This window comes from Gobius niger (assembly GCF_951799975.1).
Source record: "Gobius niger genome assembly, chromosome: 12".
Taxonomy (NCBI): domain Eukaryota; kingdom Metazoa; phylum Chordata; class Actinopteri; order Gobiiformes; family Gobiidae; genus Gobius; species Gobius niger.
Genome location: NC_136863.1, coordinates 18170871 through 18194348, shown reverse-complemented (window position 1 = coordinate 18194348; position 23478 = coordinate 18170871). Strand labels below are relative to the sequence as shown.

The 23478-nt window shown below is 40.1% G+C and overlaps 1 protein-coding gene across 1 annotated transcript; it reads left to right on the top strand.

Moving 5' to 3' along the window:
• Positions 1–552: 552 nt before the first annotated feature.
• LOC306972050 (synaptic vesicle glycoprotein 2B-like) lies at positions 553–23061 on the top strand. Its single transcript, XM_079568495.1, has 15 exons — positions 553–736; positions 8120–8611; positions 9286–9512; positions 13731–13911; positions 15978–16129; positions 16372–16505; positions 16619–16708; positions 17435–17548; positions 17623–17711; positions 17912–17987; positions 18334–18422; positions 19017–19150; positions 19880–20080; positions 20155–20314; positions 20555–23061. The coding sequence occupies exons 2-15, from the start codon at positions 8373–8375 to the stop codon at positions 20736–20738; spliced, it is 2070 nt and encodes a 689-aa protein (XP_079424621.1). The 5' UTR covers positions 553–736; positions 8120–8372; the 3' UTR covers positions 20739–23061.
• Positions 23062–23478: the final 417 nt, after the last annotated feature.

Genomic DNA, 23478 nt, shown 5'->3' with positions numbered 1-23478 from the left:
GGCAGAAAAAATACTGTACCTGAAATATCATTCAAACTGCTTTCTATTGAAAGTAATATTGAAATACTATCCAAATAATAATAATAATTCCTGGCTATACCTGGCTGGGAAACACTGCTGGTACATTGGTGGTGTATTTCATTACTTATCACTGCATTTCCTCACTTCATGCCCTCAGATACAGATTTGGTGCCAGACCTAGCCCACATTTAGCACTCACGGTGAGTCAGACCTGCGTGTGAGGAGCTGGTGGGGTGTGGTGGTACATTGCTGATTGGGTCTTCTATTGACTCCGAGGCTGGTAAAGCAATAGTTCCCCCCCATCGCCAACTCCTCTGAGCACACATCTGTCAGTGGGGCAGTCCTCCTCCTCCTCCTCCTCCTCCTCCTCCTCCCACCATCTGCCCGCTCTCTCCGCATCCCCTCTCTCCTCCCCGCCCCGTGCACCGTCACTCACCCCCCCTGCACCCTCTCACATGGCACGTCCCGGATTATAGATCACCCATGACCGGACCAAGCCATTATTTTGGCGTTAGGGGGTGCCCACAGGGAGGAGCTGCAGAGAACAAGGCAGGGAGGAGGCAGGAGGGTAGGTGGGGGCACAAGCGCTATCCTCTCCTAATCCCTCAGTCCTCACAGTGATGCTGCGCTCATAAAACACAACTCGGATGTGTAGTCGGATCTCAAATGGCTTTTTGACTGAAATAAGGATTGTAACAGGCTGCGCTCAGTTCTGGTAAGAGACGTGCTCGTGGGTACTTGCATTGGGCTTGTTCATTTGCACATCTATTAATCTATATTTGACAGTGGTTTCGGCACTGTTCTATTTTCGGAGCTGCAATAGATCATCAGGGAAATCTCTTTTGTCTCATTCTATTATATCCTATGTGTGTATGTGTAATTTGGTATGTACTTGAAATGTTCCCAGTTTTCCCACATGCAACTTTTTATCTGGGAAAAGATGATAGACGAGTTGAAATTTCATTTGAAAGCGTGCATAATGTCACAAAGTCAGACGGGGCATAGATGTATTAATAACAAACAGGAAGCACCAAAAGCTCCTATTCAGCAGGGATTGCTCTCCAACATGCATTATGTAATCAATGCTTATACACAAGCAGCTCACGTTTCACTCTATTTTAGCCTCCCGACATACAAGCTACCTTTAGATAATGGGATAAAGACCCATGCTGTTTACTCATCTGCAGTCAGGTACATTGTAGGACAGTGTCAACACGTAGCAGGCAAGCCAAGCATGTTCTCTGAAGGAAGTCATTCAAGTCCAGAGTTATACTGTATATCAACTGTCAGTTTTCTCTGCAGCCTGCACCCAGACATGTCAGATAGTCAGATTTCCCGGAGCTGCTTGTTTTATTAGGGTTGATTTTCATGGTAGTAAGCATGTCGGTTTGTATAGAAGTTGCAAACATCCACATTACCCTACTTGTATTTGTCATGCATCATTGAAAACACTGAGTAAAAACACAAAATTGCATCCTCCCTTTGAAAACGCTCAGATACAGTACTGTGCGACAGAATTATAGCACCTGCCATCATCCAATCTGTCACCAACACCATACCTGTTTCCCTGTGTCATTGTGGGTGGTGGACAAGAGACCAGTTGACACTCTGCTTTTTCATGAAAGTTGACTGCGCCTCTATTTTTACACCTCATGGCATGAGACAAAACCAATATTAGAGATGGTCAGATATTTGAGATATTAATCTAAGGGGAAATTGCTGTAGCTCATGCACTCAGACACACAGAATGACTTTATTGTTCTGTTTACATTGAGGACAAATGTATTCTCGTGTGTGAATTGTTTGCTAACCATCCTCTGTCTGTTTCATTCCACATAATTAGCTGGGCCTTGTCTAGAATTTAGTATATTATTAAATTAAGAGAAAAAGTTAAATATGAACAGTCTCATCTTTTTATTGGTCCAATATTTTTGACACGTTAAGATTTTATTTTGATTTTTTTACTGAACGTTCACACACAAGTAACAGACAACTGTGAAGTGAAAGCAAATTGATACATGATTCCGTTATTTTTCAAAAAATAGAAAAGTGAAAAGTGGGGCGTGCATAAGTATTCATACAGCATTTTCTGAGTGCATTAAATTGCCTTTACAACATTCCTAATGACTCCAGAATGTTCACACCTTGGCCTAACCATTAAATAGAGGCCACCTGTGTGTAATCTACTCTCAGTATAATTTCAGCTGTTCTTTCAGGCCCTCAGAGCTGTGGTCGGAGTGTATTGGTCACTAAACATCATCATGAAGGCCAAGGAGCACCAGAGAGGTCAGGGATAAAGCTGTGGAGAAGTTTAAAGCAGCCTTAAGTTATACAAAGATTTCCCAAGATTTAAACATCTCCTGGAGCACTGTTCAATTCATCATTCAGAAATGGAAAGAGTATAGCACCACTGCAGACTTACCAAGACACGGCTGTTCACGTAAACTAACAAACTGAACAAGGAGGACACTGGTAAGAAATGCAACCAAGTGCCCTAAGATAACTCTGGAGGAGCGGTGAAGTCCTGCCGCTGAGGAAATCTGTACATGGGACAACTATAAGTCGTACTTTACACAAATCTGGCCTTCATGAACGAGTGGAAGAAGAAAGCCATTATTGAAAGGAGGCCATAAGAAATCCCGTTTGAAGTTTGCTAGGAGTCATATGGAGGACACAGCTCCATGTGGAAGAAGGAGCTTTGGTCAGATGAGACAAAAATTGAACTTTTTGGCCCAGATGCAAAACGTTATGTATGGAGCAAACCTAACACTGCTCATCGTCCTGAGTGCACCATCCCCAGTGTCAAATATACGGGGGGGAGCATCATGATGTGGGCTGCTTTTCCTCAGCGGGGACTGGGGAGACTGTAAGAATAGTTGGGAAGATGGATGGAGCCAAATACAGGGACATTTTGGAGGAAAACCTGCTGGAGTCAGCAAGAGAACTGAGGCTGGGGCGGAGATTCACCTTCCAGCAGGACAATGACCCTAAACACAAAGCTAAATCTACAATGGAATGGTTCAATAAAAAATATTAATGTGTTAGAATGGCCCAGTCAAAGTCCTGACCTAAATCCTATTGAAAATCTGTGGAATAATCTGAAAACTGCTGTTCACAAACGCTCTCCTTCTAATATGACAGAGCTTGAGTTGTTTTGTAAAGATGAATGGGCTAAAATGTCAGTCTCTACATGTGCAAATCTTGTAGAGTCAGACCCCAAAAGACTTGTGCTGTTATTGCAGCAAAAGGGGGTTCCACAAAGTATTAACACATGCTGTATGAATACTTATGCACGCCCCACTTTTCACTTTTCTATTTTTTGAAAAATAACAGAATCATGTATCATTTTACTTTCACTTCACAGTTCAAAATAAATAAAATAAAATAAATCAAAATAAAATCTTTATGTTTAGGGTTGTAAACATGACAAAATGTGCAAAAGTTCAAGGTGTATGAATACTTTCGAGAGGCACTGTATGTCTAAATTAATATCACTGCCTCTATCTGAAATGGAAGTCAGACATCCCACTATTGCATTCTTACTGGGTCAGGGATGCCCTTTATTTTACTGGAGAGGGTAAAAGACAGAAAAATAGGGCTCACATGAAAGAAATGTTCAACTTTTGGGAAGATTTTAGAGTTGAATTGTTGCAAGGAAAGAGGAAATGGTCACACGTGAAAAGGATTATAATGACAGGATCTGCAGTCTTACTTTGTCTTCTGAACAGATTGAAATAGGCTTAATGCAAATTTGCACTAGCCTCCCCTTTGACCATACTGAGAAATGCGTAAAAAATAGTCTTATATTTTAAAAGCAACTGATGCACCCAGTTTGGTAGAGTACACTGCTCTGTACATGCATGTGTGAGGGGAGGCCTTTGCATTATTTATCTCACCTAAATGGCTGAGGCTGTGGCTTTCTCCCACATTTCTGCCTCCACCTTTATGCCGCTCACACACTCTTTATTTTAACATTTTGCTAGTAAGTATCAAGCAATATTTGGTATGTTATTTGTCTAATACTGGTTTCTTCAGTATTTGAGGAATATGTGTGTGTGGCTGTCACAAATCAAATACGGCTTATATGTATGTGTGAGATTGAATGTCTTTTAGTAATTTCTTTTGGACCCTGTCCCTAATCACAGTGATATGTTTGGTAAATGCAGGTAAGCCTGTACAGTCCTCCAGCATCAGTCCTGCAAATAGGTTGTATAATGTAACTAGGCAGCGTAATGGAGCTGGTAAAGCCAGTTGCAGATGAGCTTTTGTCTTGCAGTCTTGTTTCATTGTGTGTTTTGTGTTAGCTAAAGGTCAGATGCTATAGGTACTAGGTTGTCACTCTTCCTTTTTATTCACAGATACAAGAGAAAATAATCCACATTTTAGCAAAATATATATTAGATATTTACACTATTTTAAAAAGTCTCTTTTGTGTATGACATGAAACCACAATTAAATCAATTAGAATGTTTTTTTTCTTTTTTTCTTTTTTTTTTCTTTTTGCTAATTGCCAGAAGAATGAAAAAAATAATTTTCTGCATGGTTTTATATTCCTTTTTACAAAGCCAAAAGTTTACATACATTTCATTAACATTTGGTGGCATTGCCTATAAACTGTATAACTTGGGTCAAATGTTTTGGATTTCCTTCCACAATAGTTGGCAGGAAATTTGGTCCATTCCTCCAAACAGAACTGGTGCAACTGAGCCACATTTGTAGGCCGCCTTACGTGCCCATGCCTTTTCAGCTGTGCCCATACATTTTCAACTAGATTGAGATCAGGACTTTGTGATGGTCACTTCAAAACATTGACTTTGTTATCCTTAAGCCACCAGTTTGGCGCTCAAGCTTTAACTTCCTGGCTGATGTCTTGAGATGTTGCTCCTATATTTCTTTCTTCATGATGTCATCTATAGTATTATGTGAAGTGCACCAGTCCCTCCCCCAGCAAAACAACCCCACAGCATGATGCTGCCACCCCCGTATTTCAAAGTTGGAATTGTGTTCTCAGGCTTGTAAGATTCCCCATTTTTCTTCCAAATGTGACCATGGTCATTATGGCCAAACATTTACATTTTGTTTTCGTCAGACCACATAAATTATTAAAATTAATAATTACTTTTTTTATTTGCAAACTCTCAGCCCTTGTCGGTACAGTACTTTGACTCTGGATTGTGATAAACTCTTTCCCAGTTTCAGAATCTTCACTAGGTCTTTTGCATTTGTTCACATTTCAAACCACAGCACGTTCATCTCTGAACGTGACACTTTCAGGCGTCTTGAAATTGCACCCAAGGATGAACCAGACTTGTGCTTCCAAGGTCATAACATCATCATCTGGGCTTTCCCAAATTGTTTAAAGGTATAGTAATGTTAGTGTATGTCAACTTCTGACTTTGTACAAAAGTAGCAACATTTTTTTAAAAAGATCTATCACTCATTCTTCTGGCATTTAGCAAATAGAAATAATTCAGATATGCAAATGTGTCTTTTTACATAGTGTATGTAAACATCTGAATCCCAATGTATATAAAAGGCCATGTGAAGTTCACTGGGCGAGACAGCGGCTTAGCGGTTATTCTCTCCTCAGGACCCTGGTTTGATTCGAGTGAGACCTTTCTGTATGGAGTTTGCATGTTCTCCATGTGCCTGTGTAGGTTTCCTCTGGTTCATCCGGTTTAAACATGTACAGTACGGTCTCCCCATAGAGTGAGTTTGAGTGCGAATATGGACAATGCATGGAAATACAAAAAATGCAAATCCTTTGATCGTGTTTTGCAATCAGAAGATTTTCATTTTTATTCATGGCAAAAAATATATATAAACACAGAGAGGGGTATACAGAGACCTTTCTCGTCTTTGACTAGAGCTTAAATTAGTTTAATAACTTGACACACAGAGCACTATGGGGCAAAAAAAAGTAATAAGTCACAAAACTGCTAGAGGCAGCAGTGATGAGGGGAGACAATGTGAGTGAGAGGTGCACGGATCAGCTGTGGCTTGAACATATGCAGCACTTAGAGAGACCACAGCTGTCTGGCCCTCTGGCCTCATGCAACCCTCCTCCTACTTCTGCTGAACTGTCCCAGAAAACACTTCGTATTTAGAAAGAAAGAAAGAAAGAAAGAAAGAAAGAAAGAAAGAAAGAAAGAAAGAAAGAAAGAAAGAAAGAAAGAAAGAAAGAAAGAAAGAAAGAAAGAAAGAAAGGTGCATGGGGGCATAGATGGTTTTATGCCCAAAACAAGTTAAAATGCTAAATAAGGTATTTAAAAAGGGTTAAAAATGAAAAAATAAAAAGAAGAGAAGAGAACAGTGAAAGTTAAGTCTTTAATTTTAGCTGAAAGCCTTAAACAATGTGTCCAGGATCTGGTGCTACTCTTACAACTCTTACATCTTTCAGTGTCACTGGTCTTGAGCTGTGGGTGAACGCCTTGCAGCACCCAGGAACACTTTTCCTGATTTTGAGCAAAATTTGGAATCCAGTTTGGATACCAAAGATTTTTTTTATCCAGCTACGTTTAAGCCTGTTGTCAGTCAAAGATATTAAACCATAACTTTGTGCTACTGTGTGTGGGTGTAGCTGCTGTCTGTGAGTGGTGCTGTGTGAAGTGGCTCATACATAAACAGGAAGAAATTCAGTGAACCGTCAGACCTGAGCTCACATCTGTCAAAGACACGCTGCTAATGGTCAGCTTTACAGACGGGTATTATGAAGAGAATCATATATGTATTATTTTTGTCTTTTTAGTGATTACAATCAACAGAAATCAATGAAGTGCAACATTTAAAAACAAATCTGGACTATTGAAATAACAGTCAGGCAGTGATGTGCTTATTTAATATTATTATTATTATTATTATTATTTTAAATTTGCTGACCAAATCTGATAGATAGATAGATGGATAGATAGATAGATAGATAGATAGATAGATAGATAGATAGATAGATAGATAGATAGATAGATAGATAGATAGATAGATAGATAGATAGATAGATAGATAGATAGATAGATAGATAGATAGATGGATAGATGGATAGATGACATAATTACATCAGACAAAATGGACATTTTTGCTCTTGATAACATCTTTAATACCCTCTTTCTCAGGACGTTCCTGTCATATCCAATAATGCAATATTTTCTCAGTAAGAAAAGACACAGCTCTTTTTTATATGCCCCCTGTTGGAAGAGGACACCCACCCACCCTCATTTTCTTTATGTGTGTTTTATTGTCTGTGCAAACTCTGGTAGCTTCATTATGTGTTTAACTAAAGGTACGTTCGAAACAGTTTATTAAAGCAATGTGACTGTTTAGACCTGTTGAGTCCTCAAGCAACATGGACAGGGGGAAACTCCTTTGTCATGGTCTGTGAATGGTCCTCCACAACATTGCAAAAAGAATCTTATACTGAGTGTTAGATCATTTAGATGTACTAGACCATTAAAATCCTCTTTATTGTGCTCAGAGGGCCCATCTAAAAAGTTATGGAGCCTCTCATTTAGTTTAGCAGCAAAGCACCAAGTGACAGATGGAAGTCCCAAAACAATTTTTAGGACTGCCAACAAAGAGAGGACAGGGACAAAGGCATTCGTTGTTCAAGTTTAGAATTGGACAGTTTTCTACTTATCATAGTGGTTTTATTCATCAGTGACTTGCTAGAAACAAAGTATGTTGTATCAAGTGTAGGACAATGTGTTATATGCAACTATATAGTCGCCTTCAAAACATCCTTGAAAGGCCCGATGGCACAGATCACCTCTATATTGTCAAGTTACAAGCAAAAACACTTCATCTGTGACTTCTAGGGCATTTTCTGAAGACATCAACATCAACCTCTCCTCTGGCACTGTCTGCAAGGATATAAAAGACAAATCTGTCAGTGCAGTGCTGACTTTTATCCTTACTCTAGCGGCTTCACATTAAATATTGATGGGATTTCTTTTGTTTCGGACCGGCGGGGTATCAAAAAGAAGACAATAAAATCTCTCAGCTTGACAATGAGGGAGCAGCTGCATTATAATCAACTACTTAAGGTTTTCTGCTCATGATATGAATTCTAAAAACTTGTATTTATTTATGCTTGTTTTGTTTTCAGGGCTTCAACAATAAGAGAAATAGTGAACTCACCTTTTAAGTCATCCAAGTGCGCCTAAACAATAAAAAATCTATTACAACACATCATCCATGGACAAAACAAATACGGCACAAGACTCATGATCCATCTGAACCTCTGTGAACTTGAAGGAGAGTGACTGTAACAGATGGACATATCCAGCTGACTCATTTTTTATTTAAAACACCCCCATCATACTTCAAATTACCGTTATCTATCAGTCTGTTAAGTCAAGATGGCTGAACCCTACAAAATCAATTACTACAACCAAGGCAGAAGTGACAATGCGTATGGGACGAATGGAGAAGGTGGTGGACAAGACGGTTACGGGTACCAGGTGGACTATCCCGCTCAGGAGGAGGATGCTGCCAGTGATGTCACAGAAGGGCACGATGAGGAGGACCAGATGTACGAGGGGGAGTACCAGGGCATCCCACATCCGGACGAGCAGAAGGCCGCTCAAAGGGCTGCCCGGTGAGAATACAAAACCATTCTTTAACCTATAGCAGGAGAAGGTACAGTTGAGGGAATACTTAAGGTAGTTGCAGTACAAGCTCTAAGACTAGAAGGATAACAAAAGACAGTGCAGGTACTTTTCCAAACTTTGTGAACTATTTGGTGAAATATTACAGCAGTACTATGTAACTTATTTACTTTAATAAGTCAATTTCGTAGTCCCTCTGGGGGTAATACAAGTCTTAATGGGATGATTGGGGGGGTCTTTTATCTCCCCCTGGTGTCTCTGGCCAGAAAATCCCAATTGCAACTTTCTGCCTCCGGGTCAGAGCCACCAATACACACTAATAGAATCACGAAGAAGAAGCTAACAGGCTTATGGACAATGCTAACTGCGGGCTAGCACCACTTAAACATTATTTATAGCCACGTTTGAGTGAAGTACATTATCTCCATTGTCTAATTGGACAATATCCCAGTCTCCCTTTGAAAACAGTGGAGCAATGCAGCCTCATTAATATGCATGATTCCAATAAAGCATTGCGATATGGGATTTTTGATACAATACTCTAATCAAAACAAAGCATGTATTGTTACAGTCCGTGCACTTAGATCACTGTGTCATTTCATACGTTAGATTTGATTAAAAGAAACACATACCTTTCTATACTAATATCTCTTCACTGTCGTAGGACGAAGTCTCGAGGGGCGGCCAGTGCTGCTTCGGAGCTGCAGGAGCTTTCTGAGCAGTACGAGGACATCATGGAGGACTGTGGACATGGAAAGTTCCAGTGGACCCTCTTCATTGTGCTGGGGCTGGCACTGATGGCTGATGGAGTGGAGTGTTTTGTGGTGGCTTTCGTTTTGCCCTCAGCAGAGAAGGATCTGTGTCTTTCCAACGCAGAGAAGGGGATGCTGGGTAAGCAATATGTTAACATTGACGTTATACATTATACTAATATCATATTGTAATGAGTTTGATATAGCACGTTTAAACATACAGTGGCTTTACACAATCACACTTAGCAGAAGCATGGAGCTAATTTAGGTGAAGTGTCTTGACCAAGGACACAACAGTAGGCATGGCTTAGATTCAAAGGAAGGGCATTTTTATTTGTCTAGTGCTTGTCCAAATAACTCAAAGTGCTTCACAAGGGACGCATATTCATTCACTCCATATTTGTGGTAAGCTTTGTACACAGTCACAGCCGCTCTTGGGTAAATATTTGGTAGAGCGGCTGCCAATCAATGCCATCTGACGTTCTGACCGAATCAATAAATTTAAACTATTAAAACTATTAAACTATTAAAACTATTAAACTTGCAAATTGTATTACTTATCAGACAAATCTCACAGAGTCGCACGGCCCTTGTTAAATGTTTCAATGCAATTCTCAGTTCAGGAGGATCGATCTTTTTTCACACCATGATGAGCTACTTTTATGTAGCAAAAATGGCCGACAGATATGGTGCATGGGGTTTTCCCTGGAAAGTTAGTATCGCCAAATGGATATTAAAGAAAATGACTTGCGTTTTCTCTTTATACTTGTCTTATCTGTGACTCAGCAAGTGCATAGAAGAAACTTTCCAATACTGACAGACTGATTGTGCATTGTATTTTCTGATAGATAATCTGTATATCTGCTCTGTTTAATGACAAGGTAATATACATTGACACTGGCCAAGTCATTTCCTGCAGTTTTTCAGGGCTCCGTAATTCTTTTGTGAATGCTGCAGTGTAATTAGCTAATGGGCCATTCAGAATTACTGCAAGGCTCTACAGTTGTGTCTGGCTCCACTCTAAATTACTGTTGTAAGCGGAATATCTGCAAGTGAACATAATTTCAACAGGGACTGGTTCTACAGCAGTAAGAAACTTCAACACACATGGTTCAAAAAGTTACATTTACCCTCACTCTGCAAATGTTTTATTTCTAAATAATGTACAGGACATTATTAGAAACATTATGCAGATGTTTTGAGATCAATGCTTGGACACAAATTTGCCACACAGATCATGTTATGCTTGTTATTTTTTCCAAATTAATGTTAATGAGTTGACTTTGTCTGTTCTGGTAGAGAGGGCATTGATTTGTGGCCGTTTTTTTGTTGTTGTTTCATGGGTCGACCCACAAGTTACAGTTACCTTCATCATTTGCCTTAGTACTGTTTGTGGACAATGGCTAGTTGGTCACTGGGTTGACACAAACTTTATATCTATAACTATAAATTGACTATCATTAACCTCTTGCCTTAACCGAGCACATTTTCCCCAATTCGGCTTTACCCAAATCTAACAGTTTCTTACAGCCTATAGGCCAGGCTAACGCCTCATTTGAAAGGCCTAAGCTCTTACCTCGCCTTTGTTGTCAGGTTTTCATCATTTTTGTCAAATTTATCTGTCTACTTTTTTGTCACGCTTTTGTGGCTTCATCACTCTAACATTGCACTAAAAATCTAAATGCGGCAAAAATGTTACGAAAAGGAGTTTTGTAGGCCTTAGCTTTCAAATGAGGCGTTACCCTAGCCTATAGGCCGTAAGGTCATGGCTGTAGAAGCTTTAGATTTGGGTAAAGCTGAACTGGAGGGAATGTGCTTGGTTACGGCAGGGGTTAAGGGGTTCACCTCTTTGCCCCCGCCTCAACTGAGCGGGGGCTAAGCGTTTTTGGTGTGTTTTCATATTTTTTTTGTTTCTTTTTTGTCATGTTTTTTCATTGCTTTTTTTCAAGTTTTGTACGTTTTTTGTCACTTTTTGGTTGTGTTTTCGTCACATTTTTATAACACTTCATTCTTGTTTTCGTCGCTATTTTAATGCTTTTTTTTTTTTTAAGCTTTTGGATTGGGGTAAAGCCAAACTGGTGAAAATGTGCTTGGTTCAGGTGGGCGTTAAGAGGTTACAAACGTGACTTAGGAGTGGTGTTTTCTGTTGAAATGAGTTTTAAATTCCAGAACGTTAATACAACTCTCCTTTTCTGTCCTTCCACTAACAGCCGCTCCTCTCCCGTTGTTGTTGTTGCTGAGTTCTCATGGTGTGGGCAGAAGCTCCGAGCAGTGTTTGTGACTCAGCACAGTTATAGCTATCGATCCTTTGTGTCCTGACCTTGCCTTTTAACTCTGCTCTACATCCCACAATTGGTCCAAAACACACCATCGTTTAAAGACTAATGTGTTGTTAATCGAACCACAAAGCAGGTCATGCTTTGGGACGGTTCACTTTCTGTCGTTGAAGTAACTTGTCCCCGTTGTGTTCAGAGTGAGGAGTTGCTTTTGGCTCTGAGACGCTGAGTCATGTTCGCAGCCCTCCTCTGTGGTATACCATCTGGCCCTATAGTGTAGTGACGCTGGCCTTTTGCAGCAGTGGACACAGAGTTGGCACAGATACAGCAGGTGCATGTTGTTCTGTTGGAGAGCTGTGCTGCAGTGAGGCACATGGACTCTGCAGACATAATGTAATAGTACATTGAATCTAAACATTTTAAATTATGCCAGAAATTATATAAATATTTGGCAAATGATTCACACACACACACTCTGGAGTATAAGTCGCACCAGCCAAAAAATGCATAATGAAGAAGACAAAAACATATATGTCGCTCTGGAGTATAAGTCGCACCAGCCTGGGCAACTACCTGGCTATGGAGGCATAACTGCAAAGTTGACAAGCCTCTCCCGGCATCACGTTGTTCAAGCTCTCATCGCTAGTCCCTCACAAGTTTCTCGCTCATTCCACACTTTCTTTCTGCTGCTCGATTACCGTTTTCTAAATCTTCAGTGGTACAGGAGTAGTAGATACTGGTACACAAGCCTAGAACACCCTCTAGTAGCTGTCAGTGTGAAAATAACAAACATGGGAAATTATACATTTTGATATATAAGTCACACCTGAGTGTAAGTCGCACCCCAGCCAAACTATGAAAAAACCAGTGTGACCGGAAAGTACGGTAGAATTAATTGTGCCAAAATTAAGGCCTTAACTCATTGACTGCCAATGACGCCTATAGACGTCAATTGAAATCCGAATGTTGACTGCCAATGACGTCTATAGACGTCAATTAGGTTTTTCAATGGGAACAGCTGCAGCAAAGCCTTGAGCATGTCTGGTGTTAAAATCTTTGTTGTGCTGCCTAATGCTGCCACCTAGTCACTCAATAAGTTCTGTTCTGTTCTGTCTATTGAGTCACTAGGTGGCAGCATTGCTCTTTCGTTTTCTCAGAAAACAGCATTTTGGGTGATTTCACCTATTTTCTATGGACCATTACAAAAGAATGGAAAGAGTTACAAACAATGAAAGAGATGAAAGAAGAGAGTCCAATCTTTCTTTTGGTGGGTTTCATGTTGACATAGACCCAGACCTAAATTTTCTGTTGGTCTTGAAAAAACAGTCAAAATCCTGAAAATCCTCTGGCAGTGGGGAGCTCTCTGATTTGAAAATGGCTGGCAGTCAATGAGTTAAAAGTCATTAAAAAGCATTCAATTCAATTCAAACTTAAAACTTTTTGGGGGAAAATAATGGCATAAGTTTGGCAGAAATTTACCGGCGTTTTTTGCTGAAAAGTTGCTTGTTGTGTGCAATTTGCTTTTGAATATCTAAAATTCCCGTCATTCCTCTGTTTGATGAAATGTTTACAAATATTAAGATATAAAACATGCACAAATTTGATATGATTGAGTCATTAAAAATGGCATTAAAAAGCATTACATTTGACTAAAAACCCTGCACTTATGGCAATCCAGAGTCAGACCAAGATCCTGGCTCAAGATCTGGAGATGGGTCCCAGGGCGCTGCACTGTGGTTGCCCCAGTATAAGGGATAATGGGAACTCTCTTCTCTATTTTTTAATGAAGTCAAGGGAAGTTTTTTCATTACCTTTTGTATAGACAAGCACATGATCAATTTGCTCTTATTTGGCAGAAAGTAAGGCTTTTGCAAAAGAGTAGACGGCAGTGGTATTTCTCACTTGATAAACGCTGAATAAACAAGCTTAATATGAGCCAACAAGGGATGAGTGTGCAGTGCATTGTAGAATAACTGTACCCAGACAGTTGTCCTGGAGGAGTTTCCCACTTACCATCTGGCTACAGAGGACAAATGATTCATGGGAATTTGAAGATTTCACTAAGTGAGTCTTTATTGCAGGTCTGATGGTGTTCCTGAGCATGATGGTGGGAGCGTTCCTGTGGGGTGGACTGGCAGACAAACTCGGACGCAGAAAGTGTCTCATCGTGGCACTGGCCATTAACTGTGCGTTCGCCTTCCTGTCCTCATTCGCCCAGGGATACGGCTTCTTCCTCTTCTTCAGGCTGCTCTCCGGGATTGGGTAACAACAACAAATGCAGCACACCATTTACGTATTTTTATTAGCATAATTGCTTTCAATTATCTATGTTGGGGTGGGCCATATCGTATCACATATCGTTATCACAATATAATTTTTTGATATCATTGTACACACAATATAATTTATGTTACGCTCAGCTCCATCAGAGCAGCATAAACCCTGACTGTAGAACACGGGGACAGGTGCTTAAAAAATAAAATGAAATGAAGGATGTAAACTGCTTGAGTAGATCATATTTGCAAGGAAATCAGTACGCCATTAAAAAAATAATTAAATATCACTGAATTAATCTTCCCAGTAGGCATAAGGCTGGGATGTTTAAATAATTTCTCCATTGTCAGTTATATTGTCAAAATATATAATTATCGTGATATTTCTTTTTTATATCGTGATATAGATTTTAGGCCATTTTGCACTGCCCTTAATGTTCACACATAGTGGCTCAATGCCAAAGTTCCTGTAACCACATTTTCAGTACTACGTTGTGCAAACAGTTTAGCACATTGTACTTAGAGTGACCTTTAGAAAATGTCAGGCCTGTCTGAACTGCCAACAAATCTTATTAGGTAATTTATAGTAAATAACTGTAGGAAATGTAAAAACAGAGGGTAGGAGGTATGCGCTTACATAATTTCCATACGTTTAATTCTAAACAGCCTTCAACAAGAGTGTCAATACAAATACCACATTTCATAACTCAATGTGGACATTCATTTGGCCTGTGACTGTGCGGAAAAAAATCTGCTTAATCATCATCAGATTCTTTGTCATATTATTCATTTGAATAGTCATTTGAAAATCTAAAGTGAACAGTCTGGTTTGACGCCATTAAGTCTAGTCGAGTTTGGCTACATGTACAATGAGAAAGCAGTGTGATACAGGCATCAATGAATCCATAGTGTGCAAGTGGCATTACAAATTGGTCCAGTTTATTGTTGTCACTTGTGTCCCTGTTCAGTTATTGCTTAAAATCCCATCAAACCTGTTTTTACGGCCAACGCTGCAGCTATATGTTCATTAAACCGCTGCATGTTTTATGAGCACTGCAGAAACATCCACTGTGAGTACGGCATCTGTGCAAATCCATATCCCGTGTATATGTATATATATATATATATCCACACCCATCAGACAGCCCATATGCGGGGTGGGCTGGCGCTGCATTGAGCGCCATCTTAAAATAACCAGAATCTACAGGGACCCTCTCTGTAATCAGGTCACACACACGGAGCTGAGAGAGAGAGAGAGAGAGAGAGCGTATGCACCACTGTTCACACCAAACGAGACTGTTTCATTTTCATGTATTTGTGGAAGGGAGACACATGGTCAACAGTGATGAAGAACAGCACAGGGCAATAAAATAGACTCCCAGGGCTATAAAGCAGAACCTACAGTAAACGCCATAACGTAAATGACATTCTGTAGAACTTATTGTTGCAAGAGTTTATGATCGTGTATCGTAAAATACAGGAGTTATCTTTCACATTAAAGCATAGATTTATTTACCAGTATTAGAGTTGTTCTTTTTGTCAACATTTTTGTCGCTGTCCCTTAGCTTTAGGCTCATTTTAGTCTATACGTTTTCCAGTTGAGTTCTGCCTAATGTGTTGGATATTTGTGATAAGGTTCAATTTATACACTGCAAAAAGTAATTAACTTTATTAGTGTAATGTCTCAATTGGAGCATACAGTAATTATCTAAATTTGAGTTGTTTTGACTAGTCAAGATGTAGTTGAGCATTAGTCCTAGATTGTTTCACTTGTTCTGAGATGTTTCTGACTCGTTTCAATACATTTCATCCTAATTTCAGGTAGTTTTCTTTGCCAAGGGGCTAAGAAAATTGGTATTTTCCTGTTGTCGATTTTACTTATTCTAAGGGAGATCACCTTAGAAGTAGTCTGAAACGTCCTCAAACTTCAATTCAAGTAATTTAAGCCAATGCTTGATATTTACTTTTTGCAGTGTAACATTCAATCATTCATCTCAACTCTCTTATCACAAAGTACTGTTCGCCGATGATTTATATGTATGTTATCTTTGGCAGCATTGGGGGCACAGTCCCCATTGTCTACACGTACTTCTCCGAGTTTCTTCAGAAGGACAAAAGAGGAGAGCACTTGTCCTGGCTCTGTATGTTCTGGATGATGGGAGGTATCTACGCCTCCTTCACGGCCTGGGGAATTATACCCAGATATGGTACTTTACTCACACTTCTGCATGTTTCACTATATCTTTGTTGTAGCGGGTTGTACAGTGAATCCATCAGTTTACTCATCCAACTAAATGTCCAATTATACTTTTTCTTTTTAAATAGATGAGCCAATAGTTTGATACTTTAAGATTTAGTTAAGCTCTAGCAATGCAGCAGTTAATTGTCTCCAGTTATTCTCCCCAGCATCGTGCATATGAATATCATGTATGTGTTTCTGTGCGTGCAGGCTGGGGTTTCAGCATGGGCACAGAGCTCCAGTTCCACAGCTGGAGGGTCTTTGTGCTGGTAGCGGCTCTTCCAGCCATCGCCTCTCTGGTCGGGCTCACCTTCATGCCCGAGAGCCCCCGCTTCCTGTTGGAGGTCAGCCACCATCACTCACTAAATTATCATTAGGATGGAATTGTTGTCGCCGATGGCTTGTGTTTAAACATGTAAATGACTTCTCACATTTTTGTTTTGGTTGATGGGGGCAGAACGCCAAACACGATGAAGCCTGGATGATTCTGAAGCAGGTCCATGATACCAACTGGAGGGCCAAGGGCCAACCGGAGAAAGTCTTTACAGTGAGGATTTGTTTTACATGCACTTTACACAAACTGCACGCATTTTCTCTGTATGATTAACAGTATTACGTAATGTCAATCTCAGCTCAGATGTCCATCGACAATATTTAGCGTAGACCATAGCTTTGGTCACTTTTGCGACTAAATGACATACTTGAGGCAGTGCTTGAATGATTTATTTTCCAAATGTTGATATTAGCCATACTAAGAATCTTGAATTAGCTTGTGATTGTTTTTGTGTGTGTTGTTCATAGGCTGTATAAAATAATAGACATCATCTGCTCACTCTCCATTTACCATAATGACCACGTTCAAAAGGGAATCCATGGCGGACTTACAGACTCCTCCTATGCAGCTCCGACCGCATGTTCCTAAAAAAGGCATAAGGGCGGGATCTTCACTGTAGACTCTCGCACGGCGTTTAGTTCAGTCGTAGCTGCGCCTGTGCCGCTAGCTCTAATGCTATTGGCATGTCATTCAAAGTCCGGCCCTCATTAGTATCCGAGACTTCTAAAATGTACCTCACGAAAACCAGCCTGGTTTCTTCTACCTGTAGAAAGTTTTAAAAAAATAGAAACCAGGCTTTACAGTTGCTTAGAACGAGTGTAAAGTGCAATGCTTTCTAATGGAAAGCTAGATTGTTTTGCTGTCCCTATATGGAGGTACTACAGCAATGGCAGCCCCTAGCAGCAGAGCAACCATTGGTGTTGTTTCTTTTTCATTCAGGTCACTCACATCAAGGCTCCCAAAACGGCAGAAGATGAGTTCATCGAGATCCAGGCAGCCACAGGAACTCCAGTGCAGCGCTGGGCCGTGCGTTCACTGACGCTCTGCAAACTGGTTCGGCACAACACTGTTGGTCTATAGTTTAAAATGACGGATGGAGCCTGATAGTTGTACTTGCTGCCATACAGGTGCTGAAAAATGTTGCCTCTCTTGTGTCTGCGGAGCTGAGATATGCCACACTCTTCATGGCCATCATTTGGTTCTGCATGGCTTTCAGGTTTGTAATGATGACAACACAAAACCCAGTTTCAAATAAATGTGCGGTAAATATGCTTTTTCTTGGGCTCGTTCTAATCCTTTGGTCATTTGTATGCCTTTGATATGCGTGTATGTGTTTTACAATGAAGAGGACTTAGGATTGTGCTGCAAAGACTATCATCCAGTAAAATGCAGTGTGACCTTGGTGTTGTTTTACAGCTACTATGGTCTCTCTGTGTGGTTCCCCGACATGATCAAACACCTGCAGTATGAGGAGTATGAATCCAATGTCAAGGTAGCGCTTGTAGAATTTCTCTTACGATACTGACTTGTGCTCTACATTTTCTTTTTCTTTTTTTTTTAACTATTATTAAATGAATAAACTTGCCACTAGGTAAATATCGATTGTAGGAAATGTGTTGTACATAGGTAGTGGATAAACCTATGTGTATCTGAGAATTTAGTGCTCCCCAACCCTAAAAGACTGGGTAGATTTCCTTTACGCAACGAAACAACATTAATCAATATGTATTTCTTGTTATAAATTATGCCTGTGTGTCTGTTCTCAAGCTGACGATATAATCAAATAAGCCACTCGTCTGTGAGTAAAAGTATTGAACAAATCCCTCTTATGTTCTCAGATGTTCAAACGAGAACGTATTGAAAACTTCCATTTTAACTTCTCTTTGAAGAACCAGATCCACATGGAGGGGGAGTACATCCGTGATAAGTGAGTGAAATCTGGGAAAGTACTTTTTCACTGCACCGATATAGCCAGTGTTATTTCAATAATGATATTTTATTGGACTGAAGCGTCCAGCTAGCCACTGTTGTGAATGTAACTATTGTACTTTATCAATCATTTCATTCTATGTTCACAGCAGCATGATCTTGTGTTGAGTGCATTAGCTATATGTTTACAGTCAATACTTTACTGCATATGCTAATGGTGAGTCAGAGTCATTATGCATTGTGAAAACAGTAAACTATGAGTTTCTGTGCCCTTCACTCTGCAACATATGAAAGCACAGTTCTGTATATGATAATAGTGTTTCACTACTCATCAATGTGAAGCTGGCAAAAGTATCCCCCTGGTTTTGAGCCGTGATGCTCAGACGACACCAGGGCAGATATACAGTATGTCCAGATAGTACTGTATATCTTCTAACTTCTATGCGTTTTGCAGAAATCAAAGTGACAGAATGGCTCAGCGTGGTGTTTTATTGAACATTCTGTCAGCTCTGGTTCTGCCGCTGCCACTGCGATAGAAGTCCATGTTGTTTTGGCCTGTCAGTTTGTTTGTGTGTCCATACCATGCTCATAGGTTCATCAACATAGAGCTGATCTCAGTCAAGTTTGAAGACACCCTGTTTGAAGACTGCCGCTTTGAGGATATTAGGTCCACAGACACAACATTTGAGAACTGCACCATCCGCTCCACAGTCTTTTACAACACAGGTGGGTGTCTTTTATGTAACCAGAACCAGCCATTTCAGAGATACATGCACTATTCTGAATATGGCTGCTTAGACTTCCAACCAGTTTTTCTCTTCCAATGAGTTTGTTTGCTGTTGGCCCTTGTACGATTCTTATAAAAAAAAATCATAACTTTTTAACTGCAAGGCGTCTTTATCCACCACAGTCATAAATACTAAATCTTCATGATGTGCACACTTCAGTCAGACTCTGTATGACCTTACAAAACGATCACTCCATCATTGCACAATGTTCTCTGTCAACTTAAAGTCTCAGCACAGACGCGATAAGTGCAAAGTGATTAGATGAAATATGATCCTCGGATGAAAATGGCACATGAATCAACCGCCAGTCATCTGCAGGGGAAACACTATCACTCATCTTATCAAATTGAGTCCATTTTGATGTATTTAAATTTTCCACAATATCATTTATTACATGGATCAATTACACCGGAAGGAGGTACTGTTAACAAAGATTGCAGAATAATGTTTAGATCTTGGGGTGATGTGAAGAAATCTGTCAATATCAAAATGTTATTTACAAACCAGAAAGTTAAAAGCAGTTTATGAGGCCGGCGCTCATGGTTTATAAAAGGTTCTGAACAGCTTAGGTTGCCTTTTGCTACATGTACAAGGAATAACGTGTCATCATTGTCATCTTAAAGTTTCTCATTGCAACCACTAAAGAACAACGGCTGGTTTCTTGCAGATCTATGGGAGGAGCGCTTCATTAACTGTAGGATGGAGAACACAACCTTCGAGCGCAACAGACACGGCTGCCACCTGGACGCTTTGGAGGAGAATGACGTCCTGATATATCTGGTCAGCTTCCTGGGCAGTCTGGCCGTACTGCCCGGCAACATCATCTCCGCGCTTTTCATGGAGAAGATTGGAAGAGTCAAGATCATCGGTGAGCAATTGTTTTACTGGCCAGAATAGCTTTGTATGGTTTTAGCTAATCCTCGCCTCTCCTACGCCTCCCAGGTGGCTCCATGCTCATATCTGCGGGCTGCACTTTCCTTCTCTTCCTGAGCTTCACCCAGTCAGCAATCATCGCTCTGCAGTGCCTGTTCTATGGTGTGAGTGTTGCAGCGTGGAACGGCATCGAGGTGGTCACTGTGGAGCTGTACCCTTCCTCAAAAAGGTGCTTCAGTAGTTGCTTTTTTTGATGTCCTTTGGTTGTCGTAGTAGTGCCAATTTTAGTCTACAAACAGATAGTAAATACCTGGACCCCTGAGGGATTACACAGACAGGTTTACTGATGTGCGACAACGCCAGCCTGCAGTGGGTAGCCGTGGCGACAGCATAAATTACAGCAGGAGTCTTGGTTCATAGCGTCTATTGCAGATGGTTTTTGTCAACATGTCTGCTTTGTGTGTTTCAGGGCAACAGCGTTCGGGGTCCTAAACGCTCTGTGTAAGCTGGCAGCGGTTCTCGGCAGTTCGATCTTCGCCAGCTTCGTGGGCATCACCAAAGCCATCCCCATCCTGCTGTCGTTTGCGGCGCTGGTGGGCGGGGGCCTGGTGGCTCTGAGGCTCCCCGACACTCGGGAGAAGGTCCTTTTGTGAGAGGCACGAGCGTGGTGGAGAGAGTAAACATCTGTGATTCATGTAGAAATGCCAAACACTTGTCACCTGCTTCTTATGACAGTGTTTCACAAATCATTTTCAGAGTGTAAGGTTTGTGTGCCACATTGGTGTGAGTGAGGATCCCCTTCTGTTACGTTGCGACTAAGCAGTTTTTAAACATTACAACATTATGCCTGTGGTAAGGGCACATTTTTAGCCATGGCTTAAATTGATCTAATATTGGACAGTTTTTTTTATTATGGTTATCTATATATGCTCACTTTTCATATCACTAGAAATTGTTTCATGCGGTTACATTGCAATCCATACCTCCAAGCTGGCTGCAGTATATAAAACCAAGCAAAGTAAGTACACATTTGTCATCATTAACCCATACATAAGCTATGACACACATTCATGACCCTGGAAGAGACTATTTCATATGACTGCACTTAACCTATACCCTCTTCCCTGCAACTGCAACATAATGGTTCAAGTAAATCAATTATCCAAGAACTAGCTTGTGTTCGGGCACTGGGGTTAGTGGGTATCATTAATTTGACTAATACCATAATAGCTAGTGCTGAATTAGGGAAATTTATTAAAAGAAAATTCTAAAGTGATTCCGTGCAGTGAAGTCAGCATACTGCACGTTCTGCTGTAAGGCCTTTTCTTAAATTGCATTGTTTTCAAACTCAGTGTGACCGACTGGACAGCTTGGATCTTGTACAGTTTGTTGTTTAAAATGTCCCTGTTGAGTCTTGTGCTGCGAGTGGCTGCATGTTTGTCTTTTTTTTTTTGTTGCTTTTATTGCTTCGTAAGTCTGTGTGTATTTATTGACTGGGTTGTATTCGGCCTCTGTATTCAAATGTCTTCCACAGAGAACAGTGGTGAGGGGATGCATCAGTGCCGTCTTCCTCTGCTCCTGTTGGCTTTGCTTTGACCAAACGACTTTGCTTGTCTTCGCTGTATAGTACTTTTCTTACCAAAATAGAGTTGTGAAGAATTCGGGGACCTATGTACGTAGTGTATGACAAATATCAAAATGTATGTAACACAATATATATCAAATTTATGTGAAAACTGCAATAATATCTGTACCAATTACCCTTTAGTATGGAGAAGCAAAACTGCTCTCTTCACCTCACATTAACATTTTGTTTAACAAAAAGTAAGACCCAGTCAAAGATGAGGGAAAAACTGTTTCTTGGGACTTTCATGTATTCTAGCAAAAGTCATGTTTGCCTGCTGTTGTCTCTTATTAGTCTGGATACACTGTGACATTAACATTTTTGCAGAACCTCAGTAAGAACATTATAAACTAGTGCTTTGTGTTATACATTGAATCACTTTCTTGACTGAAGAATTCACTTTTCCTTCTCTTAAACTTGAAACACACTACAGGACTCACGTAATTGCACTGGCTTCGCACGAGGAACACCAGAAGAAGATAAAAACTGATGCCTAAATTGATTCACACCTTTCCTAATTCAAACCAGGACCTAAATCTGGCAAATAATCCTGCAGTGGTTAATACTAGTAAAACTAGTAGTAAAACTTTGGGACCCACATTCAATTTATCAAGACAAGCTGCAGCCCAAATAAAACATTACACTTTCGACATGTTTCAATGTTTTTATTATCAAAGTATAGCATTTCTTCTGTAGATTCAAGCACAGTTCATGAAGTTAACGATCAAAACATTAGGTCTTGACACCAGTTGAGAACCAGTGTTGCAGTGTGTTTCAGGCTTTCGACTTGTTTTTGCTATTTGGATGTTTTAAAATAGTGTGGTGGATGTATCAGATGAAGTGTGGTGGACTTTATATTTTATCTTATGAATACTGTGTAAGGTGTGATCTGTGGCAGACTGTTATTAGACACAACTAAAACGGACCATTCTAAAAAAGGACACTTACATTTTACTGACTGTGCCATCTTCTGAACCCCAAGAAAGCTGGTCTAGCAGTGTGCAAAAGACATGCTCGTCTACTGTATATCAATAATAGTCTTTAAAGGTTCCGGCCAGCCTGAATATAGTATAAAGTCAGACGTACAATGCTATAACTATTGCTGTAACAAGTGCCGTGCAGCTCTTCACTCGACTCTGTCTCTGTCCTCGGTTCTCCGGACCTGTTGTCTGTCTATGACATTGATGTGAAATAAAAAGCCATAATTTGTTTTTTGTTGAAATAATGTATTGTAATTTGAGCCACTGTCTTTATTGTTGTTGATGGATGAGGAAACTGTTCAGTGCTTCAGTTTCTACTTGTTGACTGTATCACTTGCTGTTTAGACCAGACCAATAAAGAGTTTAAATGCATGGCATTTAGATTTTTAATGAAAAAAGAATATTTGATGATGGAAATGATGTGTGTATAATTTTTTACATTAATATTACACTCTGGCTTGTCTAGATTTGTCATATTTTTAACAATACAGTAAAACCCCATTGACTAGATGCCATAATATACAGTATACAAAATATATACAAAACCTGACGTAATCGGAATCGGCTACCGTGTTTAATTTTCATACTGATACAAAATCATATCTAGTATAAACACAATTTGCCAAGGTAATGACAATAAAATAGTTATGGCCCAAACAGAAACTAGTTTTTGGCTTGTTGGCTAATTTTAATGTCAAGTCCTGGTTATATCCTAGTCCTTAGGCCTGAATTTACATTATGGAGGTTAAACCGATAAACAGTTTATCCTCTAGAAATAAATTAACAAAA

Bases quoted from the DNA above. Each gene is read 5' to 3' on its own strand.
- LOC306972050 (XM_079568495.1), top strand. From the start codon at position 8,373: ATGGCTGAACCCTACAAAATCAATTACTACAACCAAGGCAGAAGTGAC. The intron at 17,712-17,911 runs GTTTGTAATGAT...GTTGTTTTACAG, and splicing joins TGGTTCTGCATGGCTTTCAG to CTACTATGGTCTCTCTGTGT. The intron at 18,423-19,016 runs GTGAGTGAAATC...CCATGCTCATAG, and splicing joins GGGGAGTACATCCGTGATAA to GTTCATCAACATAGAGCTGA.